Source organism: Ochlerotatus camptorhynchus, unplaced genomic scaffold (assembly GCF_037179485.1).
Source record: "Ochlerotatus camptorhynchus isolate MF236.1 unplaced genomic scaffold, CSIRO-AGI_Acam_v1.1 ptg000108l, whole genome shotgun sequence".
NCBI classification, from domain to species: Eukaryota; Metazoa; Arthropoda; class Insecta; order Diptera; family Culicidae; genus Ochlerotatus; species Ochlerotatus camptorhynchus.
The window spans coordinates 1,148,875-1,171,446 of NW_027040598.1; the positions used below are offsets into that span (position 1 = coordinate 1,148,875).

The 22,572-nt window shown below is 39.4% G+C and overlaps 2 protein-coding genes across 2 annotated transcripts in view; one reads left to right on the top strand and one right to left on the bottom strand.

Annotated features, from left to right (window-relative positions):
• The first annotated feature begins 1,838 nt into the window (after positions 1-1,838).
• LOC135699418 (xanthine dehydrogenase-like) overlaps positions 1,839-22,572 on the top strand; it is a 394,729-nt gene continuing 373,995 nt past the window's right edge. Inside the window, exon 1 of the mRNA XM_065219681.1 lies at positions 1,839-1,850. The gene's annotated coding sequence lies outside the window, so the exon portion shown is untranslated. The remainder of the gene's footprint in view (positions 1,851-22,572) is intronic.
• Positions 6,841-22,572, bottom strand: part of LOC135699437 (protein phosphatase 1 regulatory subunit 14B) — a 128,170-nt gene continuing 112,438 nt past the window's right edge. The window contains exons 5-6 of the mRNA XM_065219701.1: positions 9,754-9,795; positions 6,841-9,452 (exon numbers count right to left, since the gene is read on the bottom strand). Of these exons, the coding sequence (XP_065075773.1) occupies positions 9,411-9,452; positions 9,754-9,795 (84 nt within the window). The 3' untranslated portion in view covers positions 6,841-9,410. The remainder of the gene's footprint in view (positions 9,453-9,753; positions 9,796-22,572) is intronic.

A 22,572-nucleotide genomic window follows, 5' to 3' on the forward strand; every position in this document is an offset into this window, starting at 1 on the left:
CGTTACAAATTAACAGTTTAAATAAGGAGACAGGTAAAATTGCCGTTGACGAACTAAAAACAGATTTGAAAACGTATTTACAAAAAATTTTTCGTCGCCGATCAATGGTTTTAAAGCGGAATTAGTAATGAGGGATGAAACTCCTATGTTTAAGAAAGCTTACGGCGTCCCTTACAGATTAAAGGATAAAGTGGCTGAGTATTTGGACCGATTAGAAAAAGAAAAAGTAATTACCTCAATTGACACTAGTGAATGGGCTTCACCAATCATTATAGTCATGAAAAAGAATAACGATATTCGCTTAGTTATTGATTGTTAAGTGTCGATAAACAAAGCAATAGTTCCAAATACTTACCCTTTACCTACATCACAAGACATCTTCGCAAATTTAGCTGGTTGTAATTTTTTCTGTGCACTTGACCTTGAAGGGGCATATACGCAATTAGAATTAACGGAAAGATCCAAGAAGTTTGTAGTCATTAATACAATGAAAGGTCTATACAAATATAACAGATTGCCACAAGGGGCGTCCTCGAGTGCTTCTATTTTCCAACAAGTCATGGATAAGATATTAGAAGGAATTGAACACGTTTCATGCTACCTGGATGATGTTTTGATCGCCGGAAAGACCGCTGAGGATTGTAGAGTCAAACTTTTATTGGTATTAGAACGTTTAGCTAATGCTAACATAAAAGTTAATTTTGAAAAGTGCAAATTTTTTGTTACCGAGTTATCATATTTGGGGCACATTATTAGCGATATAGGACTTATGCCATCTCCTGACAAAATTACAACGATAGAAAAGGCAAATGCCCCAAAAAACGAGTCAGAGTTAAAATCCTTTTTGGGTTTGTTAAATTATTATCATAAATTTGTACCAAATTTGTCTTCTAAATTGTATCCTTTGTATAATTTACTGAAGAATAACGTTCGATACGTTTGGGACGACGACTGTCAAAAAGCCTTTTTGGAGAGCAAAAATTTACTGACTAATGCAAACCTATTAGAATTCTACGACCCCAGGAAGCCTATAGTGGTAATCTCAGACGCTTCAAGTTACGGTCTGGGAGGAGTAATAGCTCATGTGGTGGATGAAGGGGAAAAGCCGATTAGTTTTACGTCATTTTCCCTTAATTCAGCTCAAAAGAAGTACCCCATTTTACATTTGGAGGCTCTGGCTTTGGTATGCACCATAAAGAAATTTCACAAATATCTTTATGGGCAACACTTCACTGTTTATACCGATCATAAGCCATTAGTGGGAATTTTTGGAAAGGAGGGTAAAAATTCAATTTATGTTACAAGACTGCAACGATGAGCCGCCCATTGGCGAAGTACGGGAGCAGGCTCCGAAGGGAGATAGGAAGCGGAAACGTCAGAATTATATCAGTGATCAAAAGGAACCTCGGAGATCCAAACGTATGAGAAAAGAGAACCGTAGTGATGATTATTATTACACATGATTTTTTGAGTTTTCGGATTAGTTACAGTCAAAATAAGTTTTGCATTCAAGATATCTTGTTAGTTAGTTTATGGGTGAATTTCTCACGCTCTGATTATTGTTTAAACATTGTAAAGGGGGAAGAATTGTTGGGATTTGTTTGCGCACCCCTGGCGCGCTCTGAAACATTTCAAATGTCATACAGTAAGATGTTTAACGATCGTCACTCAGAACGAACCGATCAGCCGAAGGGCTCGGGTATATGAAAATACACCAGACGATTAGTCTGTTCTGAAACCTCGAACGAGAAACATATCTTTTTTCATTTGTCCTCAACCGAAAACTCGCGAGTATAAAAGCTATAATGACATTCAGGGCTATTCTGCGCGGCGTGTGAGGTGAAGTGACAGTGAAGTGATGGTGAAGTGACAATTGTCACCTCGGGTGAGGTGACTCTCCATTTGATTTGCACGGAGAGTCACCTCACCCGAGGTGACAATTGTCACTTCACAAGTGAGAGCGTGTCACCTCACCTCACACGCCGCGCAGAATAGGCCTGATTAACATCACAACAATTTTGTGATTGTGTTTAACTTTTCATTTTCAAAGCGGGAGGTGAAAGAGAAACTGGAAGTTATCAAACCCATACGATGTTCAAGCAAACTCGACCGATCCACAAGATTCTGACTCGATTTGAATTATTGATTCCTTTCAGGTGTGCAGAAACAAAGTCGTAACCTGATCGATGGAGGAAGAAATGCCACCGTCATCCTTTGAAATCCTCTACAACTAAAGCAAACAACGAACTCGAACGGACGGAAAGATGAACGACGGTCATGTAATCGACGCGTCGAGTTCCTAGTGCGAAATCACAGCCATCCGTGCAAGAAGATAACTCGTAATCTCAGGATGAGCCGAATTGGATTCTGGGAATCTGTGTTGCACAGTGTAGTTGACTCATCTGCACATCCATAGGATCTTGTGAGGCTTTTGCTTAACAGTAAATTGCTTAGGTTCGTCAAGCGGGATGAAACTAACTCTGCAGCGAGCCAAATTTTATAAATTCAGCAAGGCTTTACCAACAATCAATACGAAACTAACGATTTTAAATTGGCTCACTACTTGACTAGCCTATTGGTCCCAAGCAAATCGATTAACGTACCCCATTCTAGTCGAAATTCTAGTACTACGCAATGTTTGTTTTGATTCGCTATGAAAGTTTGACAGATAAAATGAGGGGTTATTGGGTTTTCTTATGTTTCGAGGGGTGAATCGATTAGCTTGGGACTGAAGAGAGTACCAGAGCCGATCCAAAAAGTTGAGCTTGTTATTTCGGGACCTTCTAGTCTTAGAGTTACCTCTATGGCTTTACTGTTGACCGATCGGCGGAAGGCCACCCATCGCACCGGGGCCTCTTGCGATGAACAAGTTGAACTAGTGAGGTGAATCTCCGTGCAAATCAAATAGAGAGATAGCAGAATGTGCAAGTTGAGGATCAAAGGCCGTTTCTTCAATGTCAGTATAATCAACGTGCACAGCCCTCACTTAGCAAGTGACGATGACGATAAAGACGCTTTTTACGCGCAACTGGAACGGAAATACGACAGCTGCCCAAGCCATGACGCCAAAATCGTCATCGGAGATCTTAACGCTCAGGTCGGCCAGGAGGAGGAATTCAGACCGGTCATAGGAAAGTTCAGCGCTCACCAACTAACGAACGCCAATGGCCTTAGACTCATCGATTTCGTCGCCTCTAAGAATAAGGCCATACCATAGAGGTAACTCAAAGACTAGAAGGTCCCGAAATAACGTGCTCAACTTTTTGGCTCAGCTCTGGTACTCTCTTCGGTCCCAAGCTAATCGAATCACCCCTCGAAACATAGGAAAAACCAATAACCCCTCATTTTTCTGTAAAACTTTCATTGTGAATCAAAACAAACATTGCTAGAGTACTAGAATTTCGACTAGAATGGGGTACGTTAATCGTTTGCTTGGGACCAATAGGCTAATCAAGTAGTGAGCCAATTTAAAATCGTTAGTTTCGTATTGATTGTTGGCCATACGTAGTACCTACTTCCAGCATAGCCTCCCATATCGGTACACCTGTAGATCACCGCAGCCGACAGAATTGCAAATCGACAACGTTTTGATCGACGGAAGGCACTTCTCGGACATTATCGACGTCAGGACCTATCGCGGCGCAAATATCGATTCGGACCACTACCTTCTAATTGTCAAGGTGCGCCAAAAACTTTCCGTTGCCGACAACATTCGGTACCGACGCCCGCCACGGTACAATCTGGAGCGACTGAAGCTGCCCGAAGTCGCAACTGAGTACGTGCAATGCCTCGACGCAGCGTTGCCGGACGAGGGAGAGCTCACCGAAGCCGCTCTTGAGTACTGCTGGAGCAACTGTGATAGCAGCCATTAACACCGCTGCTGAAGGTGCCATTGGGTTCGTGGAGCGGAATCGACGGACCGATTGGTTCGAAGAAGACTAACGATTTTAAATTGGCTCACTACTTGACTAGCCTATTGGTCCTAAGCAAATCGATTAACGTACCCCATTCTAGTATAAATTCCAGTACTACACTATGTTTGTTTTGATTCGCTACACGCTAACTTGAAAGTACCCATTAATGGTTGAAAAAGACCCATTTTGAAGAAAAGTGGCTTAACTCATTAAATGAGTAAATTTTTTACCCATTAATGAGTATCTGTTACCCATTAATGAGTAATTGTAAATCATTAATGGGTAACAGATACTCATTAATGGGTAAAATTGTTTAATCATTAATGAGTTAAGCCACTTTTCTTCAAAATGGGTCTTTTTTTACTCATTAATGAGTACTTTCAAGTTAGCGTGTATGAAAGTTTGACAGGTAAAATGAGGGGTTTGTGGATTTTCCTTTGTTTCGAGGGATACATCGATTAGCTTGGGACCGAAGATAGTAAAAGAGCTGAGCCAAAAAGTTGAGCTCGTTTCTTCGGGACCTTCTGGTCTTAGAGTTACCTCTATGGTCAGACGGTTTTGGACGAGAAGAACGCAGCACGGGCGGCGATGCTGCAGCAAGGAACGCGTCATAATGTGGAGCGATATAAACAGAAGTGCAGACAGCAAACCCATCTTTTCCGGGATAAGAAGCGCCGCCTGGAAGAGCTGGAGTGCGAAGAAATGGATCAGCTGTATCGTTCTCAAGAAACACGCAAGTTCTACAAGAAACTCAACGCTAAGGCTTTGTGCCGCGAGACGAAATGTGTCGGGATAAAGGCCCAAGCGCAATGACAGCGGAAGCGGAACGGCAGCGGCAGCGGAAAAGCCCGATCTGAGTAAGACTACTTGTCGGATTAAAAACTTGTTAGAACCAAATCGACTTCGGTTAGGCATCTTGATGTCATTTGTGACAACTGTCAAATTTTCCGTTTCCGTTCCGCTTCCACCCACATTGCGTTTATGCCTTAAGGATGCGGTATCTTAACGGACGACCGTAAGGTGATTGAAAGGTGAAAGCAGCACTACGATGAACATCTGAACGGCGCAGAGGCGGAGGACCAAGGCGGCAAGAGGAATGGCTTCGTCGGTACAGCGTTAAGGATGCTATCCGACAGCTTAAGAACAACAAAGCAGCTGGGAAAGATGGTATCGGAGCGGAACTTATCAAAATGGGCCCGGATAAGTTGGCCACTTGTCTGCACCAACTGATAGTCAGGATCTGGGATATAGAACAGCTATCGGAGGAGTGGAAAGAGGGAGTAATATCAACAATCAATACGAAACTAACGATTTTAAATTGGCTCACCACTTTAGTAGCCTATTGGTCCCAAGCAAACGATTAACGTACCCTATTCTAGTCAAAATTCTAGTACTACGCAATGTTTGTTTTGATTCGCTATGAAAGTTTGACAGATAAAATGAGGGTTTATTGGTTTTTCCTATGTTTCGAGGAGTGAATCGATTAGCTTGGGACCGAAGAGAGTACCAGAGCTGAGCCAAAAAGTTGAGCACGTTATTTCGGGACCTTCTGGTCTTAGAGTTACCTCTATGGTAATATCATAGAGGTAACTCTAAGACCAGAAGGTCCCGAAGAAACGAGCTCAACTTTTTGGCTCAGCTCTGGTACTATCTTCGGTCCCTAGCTAATCGATTCACCCCTCGAAACATAGGAAAATCCACTAACCCCTCATTTTAGCTGTCAAACTTTCATAGCGAATCAAAACAAACATTGCGTAGTACTAGAATTTCGACTAGAATGGGGTACGTTAATCGTTTGCTTGGGACCAATAGGCTAGTCAAGTAGTGAGCCAATTTAAAATCGTTTGTTTCGTATTGATTGTTGGTAATATGCCCAGTATATAAAAAAGGCATGTGAGAACTATCGAGCGATCACTATTCTTAACGCGGCCTACAAAGTGCTTGTCCAGATCATCTTTCGCCGTTTATCGCCGCTAGCAAGCAGATTTGTGGGAAGCCGGTTTTGTGGACGGGCGATCGACAACGGACCAAATCTTTATGTTGCGGCAGATCCTCCAAAAGTGTCGTGAATATCAAGTCCCTACGCACCACCTATTCATCGATTTCAAGGCCGCTTATGATACTATTGACCGTGAAGAGCTATGGAAGATTATGGACGAGAACGGTTTTCCCGGGAAGCTGACCAGACTGGATGCAAAGGACTTCGACAAGGCTATTGTCTTTCCTGGCTCCTGTTCAACATTGCGCTAGAAGGTGTTATGAAACGTGCGGGCTTTAACATGCGAGGCACGATCTTCACTAAGTCCAGCCAGTTCATCTGCTTCGCTGACGACGTGGACATTGTCGGAAGAACGTTTCAGGCCGTGGCGGAGCAGTACACCAAGCTGAAACGTGAAGCAGAGAAGGTTGGATTAAAGGTGAATACGTCGAAGACAAAGTATCTGTTAGCTGGAAGAACCGAGCGGGATAGTGCTCGCATAGGCAGAAGCGTGACAATCGACGGAGATGAGTTCGAGGAGGTGGATGAATTTGTGTACCTCGGATCATTGGTGACGTCGGATAACAACTGCAGCAGAGAAATTCGTCGTCGTATTATTGCCGGAAGTCGTGCTTACTACGGACCTCCACAAGACCCTGAGACCCGGGTAAACTTCACCTCCGTACTAAATGTACCATGTACAAGACGCTGATAAGACCGGTAGTTCTCTACGGGCACGAGACGTGGACGATGCTCGAGGAGGACCTGCAAGCACCCCCCCTCCACATTTCGAATCCTGGTTAAGTATTTACTGCCATTTACTACTGATTGGTCACACCCAAACTTGTTCCGGAAACCCTGTGGTTGGACATGCGACACATCAAACCACATAAGAATTAAACTGAAAGGTGATTTATCGATCTACGATTGAAGCGTGGGTGGTGAATATTTTTGTAAATTTTATTCTATTTTTGTCGTTTTTTTTTTTTAATTTTCTTTTATCTCTGTCAATCCACATCGTTTAATTGTAATATTTCCATATTTGTCACGAGCGCTCTCCGCACGTGTTTGCTGTGTATGTGGCGCGGGGGAGATGTTTGAGTGCTTGTATGATTTGCTTACATGATTAAATGTTTGTTTGTTTGTTTTTTTTTTCTTCATCACTAAACTTAAATGTGGCGAAATGTTATGTACGCTACAATAGTGCATGCTCATACATATGCGTTTAGCTTTGCTTTCTGTTTTGTTTTCCATTGTTTTAATTTCTTTTTGAAGATTGGTTTCGTTTTTGCATAGCAAACAGTACCGATCTATGAGTTTGTGTTTTGGTTGTTGTACAATTAACATCTTTTATTTTTCACTGGGGATCATATTGTTGCATGTAGCTCTACACTGCGCTGCGCTGTTGACATTGACGGTCAGCTGATGCTATGTTTAGTTAACAGATTTGTAGCACAATTTCGGATCAGTAAATTTTGGATGGGGATGTTTTGTTCTGCTTTCATTACACGAAAGGGCACCTATTTTTTATTTGTTCCTATTTACTATGTTTTTTTTTTGTTCTTTCGATAAAAGCTAAAGCTATCGCTTCTGTCCATTTTGTAATTGTTGTTCCACTCTGTCTGTCTAAGTCTACTTTTTCACCAAGTATTGGTTTGTTTTCTGGGATTGTGTGTTTGTGTATTTCATTGGATGCAGGTTTACGTTTCTCATCGAGACAGACTGGAGTAAGATGTATGGGGGGTTTTTGCATTGTCAATTCAAAGTCAGTTTCGCACTCTTTCTAAATGTTTTATAATAATTTGAATAGCTTGAACAGTGAAAACACTACGAAACATCGCTTCACTATTAGACTGATATTTTTTGTTTGTTTAGAAGAAGTAATATGTGTGTTTGTGTTAAGATTACTTTTTTAATAGTTTTTGTTTCATATATTTCGATGATATGATGACACAATAATAGTGATGAGATGCAAATTTTTAATTTAAATATAAAACACATTAGCCAGCAGTAAAGTTTAGCAGTGAAAAATCACAAAGCGAGAAACGGTTCAAACTCATTAAATTAGCTTCAAATCGGTAATTCTGTTGTTGTTGTTGTTGCTGTTTCTATGTAATGGTTGAGCTGTTTTGATTTGCTATTTTTTTTTAATACACATGTCCACTAATTAACGGCTCTCTTTCAACATTGTGTTTGCTCTGCCAGTAATGGTTGATTTTTTTCTTGTGTATTTATGCCGTGCCTCCGCCTCTATTACGTATGCTTTGCCGACTTTCCAATTTATTTATTTAAACGTACTGACCTTCAAAAAATAGAAACTCGTGGCTTCACGGTTCTTAAAACTTCTACATCTTCTTCCACCATCTACAATGCATCGTATGGTTGTGTGAGTGGTACGTTCGAATGAATGGACAAACTATGCAGTAAAAATACAATAAATACAACTTGTTATACTTGTTGAGCTGAAGCCTTCCTTCGAAAGTGGAAAACAATTTTGAAAAATCATAATTTAGCGACTTTTAGCGCATGTGATGAGCTCGCACAGCAGGCCTAGCGTTGTCGTCTCATAGGTGTGTGGAGGAGTTGTTGTTTTCGTGTGTTTTGAGCGGACACCTGATGCACACCCAGCATGGCAGCAACTTCAAACTTCCTGGCAGTGTCTTTGTTGGATTATTAACACAGACAAATGGTTGAACAGATGGGACAATAGTTTGTAACTTTACTTAAAACAAAATCTGTTTCTCGTAAACGAGAGAGGAGGGACACAAAGTATTCAATTCAGAGATTTTTGCAAATGACTTAAAAGTAAATAGTTAACAAAACAAGCGAACGTTCCTTTAAATTACTTACAACTTAATTTGTATCGCTTCCACATTTCTGCTCACAAGTCACTCACGTTTTTTTTTTACATTCTAGTAGAGTTTATAACTAAATTATTCTTTGGAGAAAAATCAAATCTTTCTCATCTCATCTTTTTGCTCGATTCTGCTGAGTTTGTGTGTGTTTACTTTGTATTTAGCAGCGTGATCTAGAAGGAATCGGTTTACAAGTTTCCTTTTGTTGTGTGGTTCTCACTACAATCATGTTGGAAGTTTACCGAAATCACCAGCCGAAAACATAAACTAACTAAACACTTTCAAGTAATGCTTTCTGTCGTTTCCGCTCGCTATCGATTACAAACTAAAACTAAAAACATTCACTTGCTTAAGCTAGTCAAACTGCCGACCGTAATTCCAACTGTGGTTTTCAAAAAAAAAAGATCCATTGACGGTTCTCATTCCAATTGATGCTACCATAGAGATGTCACTTATTTCTACTAATCGCGTTTGATGTGTCTCCTTACTTGCTGCTGCTGCTGCTGTCTTCTTCCAGTTGAATTATTTAAATAAGCACGCTCTTCCATCTCCGTTTGCGTTGCTGCTACGTTCCATTAAGATTATTATATGTATATGTAATGTCCTTACTTGTGAAGTTAGTTTTAATTAAAATTAAATTTAAACTGAAATGACCAGTCCAGCTCAGAGGGTCTTCGCCCGGTCCAGCAGATCGCTGATGAATTTCTGTGGGGAGTAAAAAGGGGAGTATTTTAATTGATTGAATATTGAATTTATAGGGGAAATGGCCCTAATGTTGGCCTTTGGATCAAAGATTGGGCCCATCGCTAAAAATCTGCTACTTATCAATTGTATCTAGATGAACGCGTTATTGGGTCGTTACTAATGGATATTTTTGGTTGCTATTGAAAATTTAGTCGATTGCTGAATTTATGTATGGGCCCAAATTAGGGACACTTAAACCGACATTACATACATTTCCCCTACTATTTCGAAATAAATAAACAACACTACACGATCTACTCACCGATATGTCTTGCGGGGGCCGTTTGCACGTCGACAGTAAGCTCTGAAATGGATAAATAAGAATTGAAAGAGTTTAAATTTACTCATCTAGATGTGCTAAATGGCGATAATATAGGGAATTGATTTTCGATTTGAGACCTGAAGGTCCTCAATAACGTTCAATGATCTTAGCTGTTAGGTTAAATGGTGGTTCAAACATATCTTTTTGCTCGACCGAGCACAATCGATTCCAAATAAGCTCCTGACGATTCATTCTTCATCAAATCAAAGCAACCTGAGCAACCAAAAAGACCAAAACAAACAACAACTTGAGACTGGAGATTGCGTTGCTGCTGTTTTGACGTCATATAAGTTTATCTTGTATTCGGTAGAATTGAGTGGAACTTGCATTCTGGATTATTATGTAAATCTTCTAGCGGATGGTTTGGGTGTCACTTCCTGACTGTCAGCCATTTTTGTTCACTGCAAGAAGGATTCTTATCATACATAGGATCGCATTTAAACAGTCTATTACATTTTTCAATATTTAAGCCATGCTAAAGATAAAAGGATGTCATCCCTCCTAATTTAGTAAACGTTAAAGATTGAACTCCTACCCAGCCTAGTACGTACGAGGCTATTTTCCGTCGAGGAAGAGGTTTTTTAACACCGGGTATCCAATCTCGTCCGGCCCGGCAGATTTACCACTACTGCTGCTGAGGGCAAATTGAAGCTCCCGGAAGGTAAGAGCTTCGTTGATCTGCAGAGCAGAAACATCGGGTGGAATGCTGATTGTAGAAGGTTCGACGCGCTGGACGAAATCGCTGTCGTAGCCACTGACAGCAGACAGGCCGGCATAATATTTTCCTAGTTCGTCGGCGATGTCCTTCGGTTCTGAGACCGAGGGGGGAGGTAGCTCATCGATTCTTCCGGTTCGCCTCCTAGCATCGTGCTATAAGGTACCAGGCGATAACCAGGGTAGTTGATCGATAGCTCGATGACTTCATTTCGTTGGCGTCTGCAATGGGAAATTCTCATAGCAGGCATTGACGATGGGACGTTGTCGAGTTGTTGAATAGCAACTATCGTGGTAACTCACCGATTACCTGTCGATATGCCAAATTTGGAAAGACGTCTGCATTGAATTGTCTCATATAATAATATTCCGCCCACTATATCACAAGAAATTGCGAGTAGCTGAGTGGAATGGAGATAAGTTAAGCATTGGGTACAGGACCAAGTCTCCCCTGGGTGGTGCAAGAAGATGAGCGCAATAGAATCATCAAGTTGCCATAAGGCACGGAATGAGACTATTGCATGGCTGGGTAGTCAAAGTCTTCCATTCGTTAGTCATTTCAGGTGGATTAGAACAGGTGTAGGTTTAGGGTGGGCGTAGGCCAGATTTGGATTTTTCAGATATAATCCTAAATAGGACCTAGATTATTTAATACACTAGTAACCTCAACTTCTGTCACAATGTTTCATTGTGACTAATCAACACTCAATGGGTAAAATATCAAATTTGCGGTAAATTTGAAAAAAGGGAACTTGGAGTGTAGAGCGCACTGCCCACTGGACGATTCTGAAGCCTGACCAAGTGAATGGGTTACGGGTTTATTTGATTGTACGTCATTTTCAAGTTATATATAGATACATTCATACCATTGGCATTTTGTATTTGAGATAAAACAGAGACAGGATGCGGAGGGCCCGCTTAGGGGAAGCGTAACCCATTTATTAAATAGTTCAGATAGGCTGGAAATGATAGGTTCATGGTGAGAAAATGTACCATATGGTGCCCGTTCACTGATCAAAATTAGATTCAAATCGTCAGGCCCTGCCCTGGAATAAGGGGATTGACGATGATTTTCCAAGTTTCATTTTGCATTTACATATAATTGTAAGTTTAGCTTTGCTTTTGCAATTGTAAGATAGATAGTTTGCCTCAATTGAAACATTGAGTTGTATAAACTTGACGAATCATACCTCTAAAATAGTAGTAGTTACAGTGCCGCATTATCTAACAACCACTGCCTGCAACTAATGTTGGAGGGGTCGGCAGGGCTGATTCCGGATCAAAACTAACATAACTCTAACACTGAAATGATCCCGAAACTAGCGCTCATTCATTGCACTTTGAGTCATAAAGTAGTTTTATTTATTTTCCTACTAATCTATCTACACACTTAGTTTTTTCTACCGATCTCGGCTGTGCGGGTCTCGGCGGGGAGGGTTTCGCTGAGATCTCAACGGGAATGACATTTGATTGCTGAGTCTCGGATAATGCCTTTTCTAATAATCTGCCTACATTTCTTTTCTTTGTTATCTACTTTATTCCCTTTTTATTTTTCTGCTCTTCTTTCCTCTTCTCTTCTTTTGTTTTGTTTGTTTACGTATAACTAATACTAATACCTCCTTGTTTTCTCTCTAATTTGTCTACTATGTCCCACCATCACGATTAGAGATGAGCTACCGTACATGGTACACGCTCATATACACTCCCAAAATAGTATGCCGCAAGTAAGTATATCACAGAGGCAACTAAAGATCCAGAAACACAAACCGAAAACGCTGAACGGCAGATTGGTTTACAGTGGTCGACCAGGGTGTGTGCTGATAAATTACAAAATTACAATTACATCATTATTTCATACATCAGCTTGAATTACGTTGATCGATATTACATTTTTTTTTTTTTTTTGCTGTGCACTACACCAGCCAGCAAAGTTCAACAATCCATCGTTGCTTATGCCTTTGTTGTCGTTTGGAACCAGTTTTGCGAGGTAGGCGACGATTGTGCGTATTTCTCGCGTAACTTTTGAAAAAGGCCTATTTATAGCCTGAACAATACGTAAAGAGCAAATTGAAACATTGAACGTCGCGTGAAAGTGGAACTTAATGAAGGCCTAAGTACTTTTTTGTAGTTTTTAGTTTTCGGATTTGAAAGATCGTCGGTTACAGTGGCCTGCTTACTGAGCAGAAAAACGCGGTCCCAGGTCCTTACATATCAAAGAGATTTATGGTAAAATCGCTTGTGTATCGTGTATTTTGCGAAACTCGTTGTTGTCGTTGGTTCCGGGTTTGAATGGATACAAAAATTTGAACAACGGTATTATGTGATATGAGGGGCTCGGTGGCCTTAGAGCAACCGTTTTTGCTTACTGAGCAGAACATCATGAGTCTAATCTCAGGCCCATCCACATTCAAGATTCGTCAATCGTTTTATTTGTTAATATGACTACATGGTAATAACAGCAACTCGGTGATTAAAAAGGTGCTCGTCTGCCTAGTGGCAAACGTTTTTGCTTACTGAGCAGAAGACCGTGGGTTTAGTCCCAAGCTCCTTCGTGTTATAAGATCGTTAGGACATCAATTCAGCTTATCGTTTACCAAAACGAACCCTGCTGCAAACCCAACCCTCTTATCCAACATCCCAGTGATTCCTCGTGGAAGTGCAGAGGTGTTCTCGGCTTCCATCAAAGCGAATGTCATGTCAACACAATCCTTCCCATTCCTTTCTTAACCTGTGTTCGGGTGCGGCCGGCGCTGGTTCTCTGTGTAATTACAGCTGATCTGGCAATAACAGAGTATCAACCGTGGGCGGTCAATCAAGCTCAAGCAAGCTCAAGCTCCTTCGGTTCTGAGACCGAGGTGCCATGAGCTTGGATAGTAGGTGGAGTAGACCGCCGCTTGCCACTCAGAGCGTTGACACGATTCCACAATTCACTCGACGATTGAATCCAGGAAATCCATCCAGCTAGATCGCTTTGCGTCACGGATCACCTGTCTGCATGAAATCAGGGTTTCTATTCAAATTACATTTTTCAATCCCGGTTTTTTCCCGATTATTTAAAAAAAAACTCTCCCATAAACATAAACTCTCCCGTTCAAAAATCATTCTTTAGGGATAATGATAAAATTTTGTCAGCACAATTCCTCTACAATATGCTGGGCTGGTAGTATTGACTAAAATAACGAAAAAAGTGACCAAATAGTGACTTTAAAACAATAAAAAAGTAACAAATAGTGACATTAATTGATCGGAGAAATATTATAAATTCCCAAACCACCATGAGCATTTTACAAGCTTTTTTAAAATAAAACAAATGGTTGAAGGATCTTATAATTTTGTTTTCGTAAAATCAGTATTAATTGGATAATCAATAGGTTAATTTGTAACCTCCATTTCCTCACACAGTACTCATTTTTTGCAACGATTTTTTGGAAACCAACCGTCGAATAAATTGAATTTAGATTCAGATCGCGATTTGTTTGAATTTCGGGATGTGAAAGATTGAACATAGAAATTTATTAGGAAATCTTGAAGTTGATAAAAATTGAGGCGCAGAGAAAAATGTTCAACGTCTTGGACAAATTTGTCAATTTTAAGACTAGCAATTTTAAAGATCTCAAATATAGAAACTACTGTAAAACTTCAAACATAGTCAAATTTTCAAATCTTTGGAACCTAGACAAGTGTTCTGGATCGTATCAATAATTGTCATTATTCTGGAACGAGGATTTTTTTTCGAAAAATCTCGATCTTCAAAAAAATTTAAAATACTTTTTAGAGATATTCGACATTTTTTTTTTGTTTAATGCTGGTACTTAGTAATTCGCGATCTTTAATTCAAACAAATTAAGAAAGCGTAGAATAATTTACGATATGTTAGATATGTTACATTGCGAGAAAAATTTAATGGTGCTAAAATATATAAAAGATTTCATGATTTTAAACATAGAATTTATCTTAAATCTGAGGTTGGAAATTTGTTGATTCCGGACTTATATAAAATACAATTTAATGGGCTTGGAAAAGAACTTCTAAAAAAAGAAGAACTTCTACGAGATTTTTCGATGTTTTCCGATACGACCATTTTTCAACATATTAGGCTTGGAAACCTTTCAAGATGACGAAAAGATATCGGAACCAGAATTTATTTTTTTCGAAACCTCAGAAAATTTGTGATATCTCGAGATCATAGACAATGGAAAAAATTGTATATCCTATTTTTTTTTGAAGATAACGGGCTTGAAACAAATGCACACTGGCCATTCTATTTAAGAATTTAAAAACCTGTTTTTTTTTCGGTTTTTTCCAGTTGTCTGACCTTGTTTTCCCAGTTTAATTGAAACACTAAATATGGTAAAATACTCCAAGTACCATCACAAGTTTTATCGCATGATAAAACCCAAATCCTTACTTGAAGCATAGATTATTATTTCGCTTAACTGTTGACCCAAATAATACAGTATGTAATATGTAGTAAGGTCATAATATTGGAATTGTGAAGAAAAATGCAACGAAATTTCAATGATGATTTTTGAAATAATCTTAAAAGGATCTTTACAGAATTCCAAGAGGATGATGAATTTCAAGGAAAGTTTTTTTGTTTAAATTTATAGTAACTTTGACACTCTCGAATCATTCGTGCTTTATTCCGGTGAGATTTGAACTCATGATTTGGGAGTGAGAGGTATTGACAGATGTCCTAGTCTTGGTATCTGTTTAGCACAAAGTGCAGAAATTAATGTTTAATTTATCTCTATGTCCGGTGTCGAACATTTGCATGCCAAGCATGATCGGAGTTTGCAAGGAGTTTGAGACGGCATGAATCTGCTTCTCTATCTTGAAGTAGCTTCGTAACAGGATATGTCTCGCTCAGCCTTTATACTAGAACTACTTCACTCGGAAAACTGTAGCAAAATAATTCAAGCAATGACATCATATGCATTCAAATGACACCATATGAAATTCTATAAATTTAGCTATCGTAGTAGGAATAACGACAAAATCACCGCTTGATCCGGGCGCGAACAGATTTCGAGTGAGAGAAAAGAATAATATGTGCTATAAAGTTGAATGATTCCAAGTTACATTACAAGTTTAATGGTTTAAAGGATTCTTCAAGACCAAATTATGGCCTACTAGACTAAAATAAAATCAAAATTGTTACTTGGGATGAGAATATATGATCTTTCCCTGTGCAATTTGGGTTTTCCCACATTTTTCCCGGTAAATCCGAATTCCCGGTTTTTTCCCGGATCTCCCTGTTTTCCCGGTTGGATGGACACCCTGGTACGAAAGATGGCGTTCTCGGTAAAACTTCAGCGCGTCCTCCCTACCAGGGTCATCTAAGGCGAGACGCTTAAGGCGGCGTAAAGCCTTGCATCGCGCTTTCACCGCACATTTGGGGCAGCCCTAAGTTTGCACCTTTAGAATTGATAAAACGATCTATAAAATATTGAAAAACGTTCCATTAAAAACATCCAAATGATCCATAAAACATCGGAGAAAATCCCTAAAAAAGTTGTGAATGATCCATAAAAAAATATCAATATTATCAATATTTTATGTGAAATTTAGCAAAACAATTGTAAAAATGAACCACTAAATTTCTAAATAATGAGCATTGGAATTGTACGAATTACCCATTAACATATTGCAATTGATCCATAAAACATTCAGCAATGAACCTTAAGCTAAAGAAAGTGATCCATAAAAAATCAAGTTTGCACACTTAAAAATATAGGCATGATCCATAAATTAGACGTATATTATTAATTTTTAGGACACTATTTTTTTTTTAATTTTGGTCCATAAACCTTGAAAATTTGCTCCACTGCTTAGATTTACTGTCCTGCCCTTGTATTTTAGGGAGCTGCCCGTGTAGGGTGCGAAGCGACGAGCAAGCGTCTAGAATTAGCTTCCAAAAGAAGATTCTAGAATAATATTCTTAAGAAGCTTCCTATGGAAGCTTCATTTAGAAACTTTTTAAGAAGCTTATTCTAGACGCTCGCCCATTGTCGGAGCCGTACCAGACTCCAATAAAGGGAATGGTGGGACTTCCTAGTTCTCTTGCGGCAAAACTAATCGTGTCCTGACAAGACAGGAAAGGGAAAGTGTGCCGCTCAAACAGGAAGTCTTCGTAAAATGAGTGTTCTGCTCAGGCGCTTGGGATAACGAAAAACTCTTCTTGCCCTGATAAGGACGGTTGGGATCCCGCAAGCCCGTCGACAGCAAGCACTCAACCAGCGGTGGACTGTATTTAAAAACGCTGTACTGCTCCTCCTCAGTTGAACACAATGTCGGATCAGAGGATGTTGTAAAAAAAACTAGGATAGCTTTATTTATTTATTTTTCTCTAGTTGTATACAGTTTGACAACTAAAACCATACTAATACTAATACCACTGGCTTCGCTGCTTTTATACTATCGTGCTGCTTCTTCTTCATCTTATGGTTTTCGCCTTGCTCGATCGTTGGTTGAGAGAAATTTAACAAATGGGTGGGGCTTACGACGGTCACTGATTGTCGTTCGCGTTTGGGCGTGAAGACTCATCGTTCCGCTCTTCTGACAAAAAAACACGGGCAGAACAGTAAACCTGGGTAGCTACGCAGTAATTTAGCAATATTCCAAGATTTATTTAGCAATTTTCCAAATTAAAAAAACATATGTATATAGACTATAATTGGAACAAACCAAAATAAGCACGTCTACCAACAACTGGAACACCTACCCTAGGTATGATCCATAAAATTAACATTTATTTTTCATTTTTTCTTAAGAAGATTATTATAGAAGCTTATTTTGGAAGCTTATTCTAGACGCTTGACCATTGCTCCGCACATCTACCTAAAAACACGGGAGGACAGTAAATCTAAGTAGTTAAATAGTAATGGAGCAATTTTTCATAGTTTATGGATCAAAATTAATAATACAGTGTCCAAAACGTGAATAATATACGTCTAATTTATATATCATGGCTGTTGTAATAAACTAGCTACTGAAGTAGGTTAGTTGGAGGTGGAATTCGTTGAAATATTGAATTTAATAACCCTATATTTGCTTAATCTAGATACTACAATTTGATCCTAAAATCTGGTAACCTACAATTTGTTCCTAAACGCTATATACTTGATTTACCCTAAGTAACTAGTAAGTAGCTCATTCTACATCGTTTGCATGCTTAACTTAAATAATAATTGAATCCCTAAATCCTAAATCTAGCCAAATCTTTGTTGAAAGAGTGACGGAAGATAACTCTCGGTTTGAAAATCTCCCGCTCAGCCTCCTATCGCTTTTCATGGAGGAATTTCTCTTCCTCCAGCGCTATCTTATTTGCACTTTTCTCCTGCAGCAACTGGTCTAGGGATTCTTCCAGGCTGACCTCATAGGTACTTCCTTTTCCAGATTCGGTTCCGGCATCACTCCTCGCACTATTCTTTCTGCTAGGTGGTTTCTTTGGGACACACTTCTTGGTTCCTTTTGCCACCTTCAGCATATTTGTGCACGTCTACGGAACCTCCTTTACAGCTGTTGTCTTACCAGCACAACTATAATGGGTCCAGAAATCGCAGACATCACACTGGACCATATCATCTACGTGGTTATGGCCTTCACAAAGCGTACAGTTTCGATCGCTGTTCTATTCTTCCCTCAACGGTGGTGTTGATTCCTCTGACATTTTGAGGTTATATCCGATGTTGTTCTTCAAGAATGTTCGGATTAATGAAAGCAACTTCCTCAGAGCAGTCTCGTTTTGGACAGCTTGAAGTTGAAATAGGTTTTATTATAAGCATTAAGATTGGTTTTGATTTTATATAAGTTTAATAAAACCTATTTCAACTTCAAGCTGTCCAAAACGAGACTGCTCTGAGGAAGTTGCTTTCATTAATACGAACATGGCTATATTTTTAAGTGCGCAAACTTGATTTTCTATGGATCACTTTCTTTTGTTTAAGGTTCACTGCTGAATGTGTTATGGATCAATTGCAATATGTTTATGGGTAATTCGTACAATTTCAATGCTCATTCCTTAGAAATTTAGCGGTACATTTTTACAATTGTGTTGCTAAATTTTAGATTAAATATGGATCATATTGATATTTTTTATGGATCATTGACACTTTTTTAAGGATTTTCTCCGATGTTTTATGGATCGTTTGGATGTTTTTTATGAAACGTTTTCCAATATTTTATGGATCATTTATTGGTTTTTATATTCAAAAGTTTGTTTGCCCACATTTGGTATCCACGTTCAACCAACGTAGGGCTTTTCGCCCAGGTAAGCTACCCATCTTTGTGATAGATACTGTTGCAGCTTCGTAGAGTACTTCCGTGAAGCTCGAGATGTCGTTCGGATCGCGTTGCTGAAGGAGAGCGTTGGATTTCTCCCTGAAGGCATCCCAGTTGGCTTCCTCGTAGCGCCATCTGGATCTCCGAGTCGGTGGAGGGGCCGCGCCTACGGAAAGCTGTATACGGATCGGGTAATGGTCACATGCAGGTCGTTACTGATATTCCACTGTGTCCTGTTCGCGATAGATCGACTGGCAGTGGCAATGTCGATCGTGGGGGTTTTATGTCCATTAAAAAATGTGGAAGCGCCGTCGTTCAAAGTTACATTCACTGATAACTTCCGCACACTATTGCTTGTTGTTTTTTCTCCGAACTGAACTGATGATGCAAAAGCGAACCCCACACGTATCAATATATTGACGCGAAGGGGAATTATTGACAATAATATTGATGATGTGAACACAAAAATATTGTCATTAAAAGCAATCGTGTAGGGTCCACTAAAGATAGTTAAATTTTATCAGCTAACCATCAAGCATTTAAAAAATTAGATTCAACGATTCAATAGTTTACTCGCAAAAAAAAACCGTTCCCATATTCGTGAACCAAAGCCGTTATCCATAGTTCACGCGTGGAACGTGAACTATGGTTCAAGGCTGCAGTTCACGAATATGGGAACAGATTTTTTTCCGAGTACGATATGCACGCAAGAAATTGACCGGATATGAACCTTCAGAAAAATGCAAATCAAAGCAATTTAAGATGTGTCAAACTGGACCAAAACCAGCGTGACCAAAATTTAATGTGAGAATTTGTCAATACACATGGAACAGATAGGAAATAGGCACTCCCTAAAATATCATTGATTTTACCATGCTCTTCTCTCCGTGTATCTGAATATTGCATACCGATAAGAAGATGACTTTTACATGATCGTCATACGAAAATTTAAAATTAGTTAAATTATGAGAATCAGCTGACATGAGTTTGAAGCTGACATGGGCCTCCCTTAGCTCAGTCGGTAAATGTGTAGCTAAAAAGCAAAACCAGGTTGGAGGTGGCTGGATTCGATACCCGGTCCGGTCTAGGAATTTGTAGAGTTGGAAACATTCTCGACTTCCCTGGGCATAGAGTATGATATGATGGTACTTGCCACACAATTATACTAATGCAAAAATGGTACAGGCATCGAAAAGCTCTCAATTAATAATTGTGGAAGTGTATCTAGAACACGCAATAAGCTATTATGCGATAAGCAATAAGCTTGAAATACGAAGAAGAAGAAAAAGAAGAAGCATGAGCTATAACTTGTAATAAGATATCATATAGGGTAGAGAACTACTTCGGCCTAATCGCCCATTTTGGGCCTATCGAGCAGAAAACTTCAAATAAATCCATGATTTCAGAGTTAACAAGTCAATTATGCGTTTGGTACGATACTTCAGTTAATAAGTTACGGAACGAAGTCAATGAGAACGCGTGATATGAAGGTTTGGACCCATTATTCCCAAAAACAAAAGAAGCGCTCCGACCGAATCATGTTTTATCAACATCCGAAAGGCCGAAGTGAATTCATTGCCGTTTCAATGGCGTTTCAATGCGTTAGGCCGAGTTTAGAATCCGTAGGCCGAGTTTGGCGTCAAGAAGCAGTGTTAGACTTTTGACAAAATCTCAACGATTGGTTTCTCTTTATCAAATCTTACGGTACATACGGAAAGGTAAATAAATTTGAAAGCCATCAGTAATAATAACATTCCGTTTGGTGCTAAACTTCGCTACATTAATAAAAACTAAGTACGGGTTGCGCTTAATAGGCCGGAAATGGGGTAGTTAACCCTTCATTAGGGCGGTTCAAAATATCGATATCGCTTCACCCAGTTAAATCCATTATGTATCCTAGGTCCTGATCGTTTTCCCAACATTTGAGATCATTTGGTTGAAATTTCATAATGCCGTTTGAAGTTTATAGGGAAATTACTATGAGAAAAATGAACTTCTCGTCCTAGCAATTTCTATCACGATTTACGGATACGTTTGTTATCTGCAAACTACAACTCTTTGCTATACTACATATAGGAAGTATGTGACCAACGCATATCGGTTGTCTTATTGCGAAAATTCAATTGTGGGACAAATATACAATATGACGATAAGAAGACTCGATAAAAATCACTGGATGTCAAAACTAGTAAAGCACTGTAGTCCTACTGCTTTATACATCTCTCGAAAAGCATATTGTGTATTACTGCACCCATTTCGATTATGATCATCTTCTCTTTCTCCACCAACACACCTGCCGAGAAAAAAAATTCAGCAAAGGTCGTTTAGTGTTATGGAGGGTTCAACTGATCCGAAATAATAAAATAAAAAAACATGATGCAACTTTTTTTTAATAATCACTGCAGTCGTAAAAGCGTAACTCCGCCGATGCACGGTTCAAGGAGTTTTACGTCACCCTCCTACAGATGCGGGCACCGAAATGGGGGAAGCCGAATGACTATAGGACGCTTCTGCAATGTTACGCCTTTGATGTGCTTTGTTTTGCTCCAGAGAGGAAATCAAAATCGGAAGCAGCACGGTCCAATGGTAATGGTCGAATTAATTGGTTTATTTTTATAGTCGCAAATATCCCTCCAAAGTCTGAAGGTTAGTAAACCTGAAACTGCTAGAAGATTTGCAAATCCAATCTGAACAAGCGAGCAAAGTAGCATCAGACTGCAGTGTCGTTGAACTGCACAGTCCGGCAGACTGTATATTCCGCGTGACCAAAGCAAACGCCACGGTCGAAGGAGCCGTGCAAATTGTGAGTGGTAGGCGGTTGCTTCGCTTCTCTGTTTGTTGTTTACTTACTTGCTCGAGATCGCTGATGGTCAGGTCAAATATAGCACCGGTTTCGGCTACTATATATACAAACAAAGAAGGCGAAAAGCAAGTTGTTGAGGAAAATAAAAAACGAAACTGACTCATCAATAAGAATAAACATAAATTCTACCCTGTCACCGCTGTCATCAGTTTTAATTTCTCGTTGGTGTTTAAAGATTCACGGCGAGAATAAGAAAAAAAAAATATGCGGTCGACATGGATTATACCTAAAAGGTAAAACAATGATTTAACGGCGCTGACGAAGGAGGTATTGAAGCTATTTTTATCTCTTGGGGAATACTAAATATCCGTTAAGGCCATCATGGGAGGTAATGTTTCAAATGAAACCTGATCAGTCAGTGGTGTTACGGTTCAATTGGATGGATGGAAATGGTGTAAAATTTTGTTTCATTTGTACACCCAAATCGGACTAGAAAATCAACGAGCGATAGAGCTTCAAATAAGAGTGTTATGTTCTGTGAAATCCAATTACTTTATAAGCACTAAGGGAGCATCTATAAATGACTCCCTCCCCCCCTCAAATGCTACGAAATTTATGCATTTATCCCTAAGTAGTTGAATGGCTTAGGAGAATCGTACTAGGGCAAGCAATGTTCTAAATCGTAGTAATTCGATACAATTGAGCCACGTTAAATGCATTCCTATTTATTTTGCAATGAAAACGCTCTTTTAGATCGTTCCTTGAAAAGTGTACCGGTTTCTTCAGTAGAAGTGATTCTTGCATTGAACGACACTCTAGTAGTGACATGCAACATTCCTGATTGGATTCTTTAGGAGTTTTGAGACAGTTGCATATTCGTAATCTGCATTGATATTGAAGCCGATATTTAAATTTTTATCAATTTTAGTGCAGTGGAATTGTTTTTAACCGGTGCGATA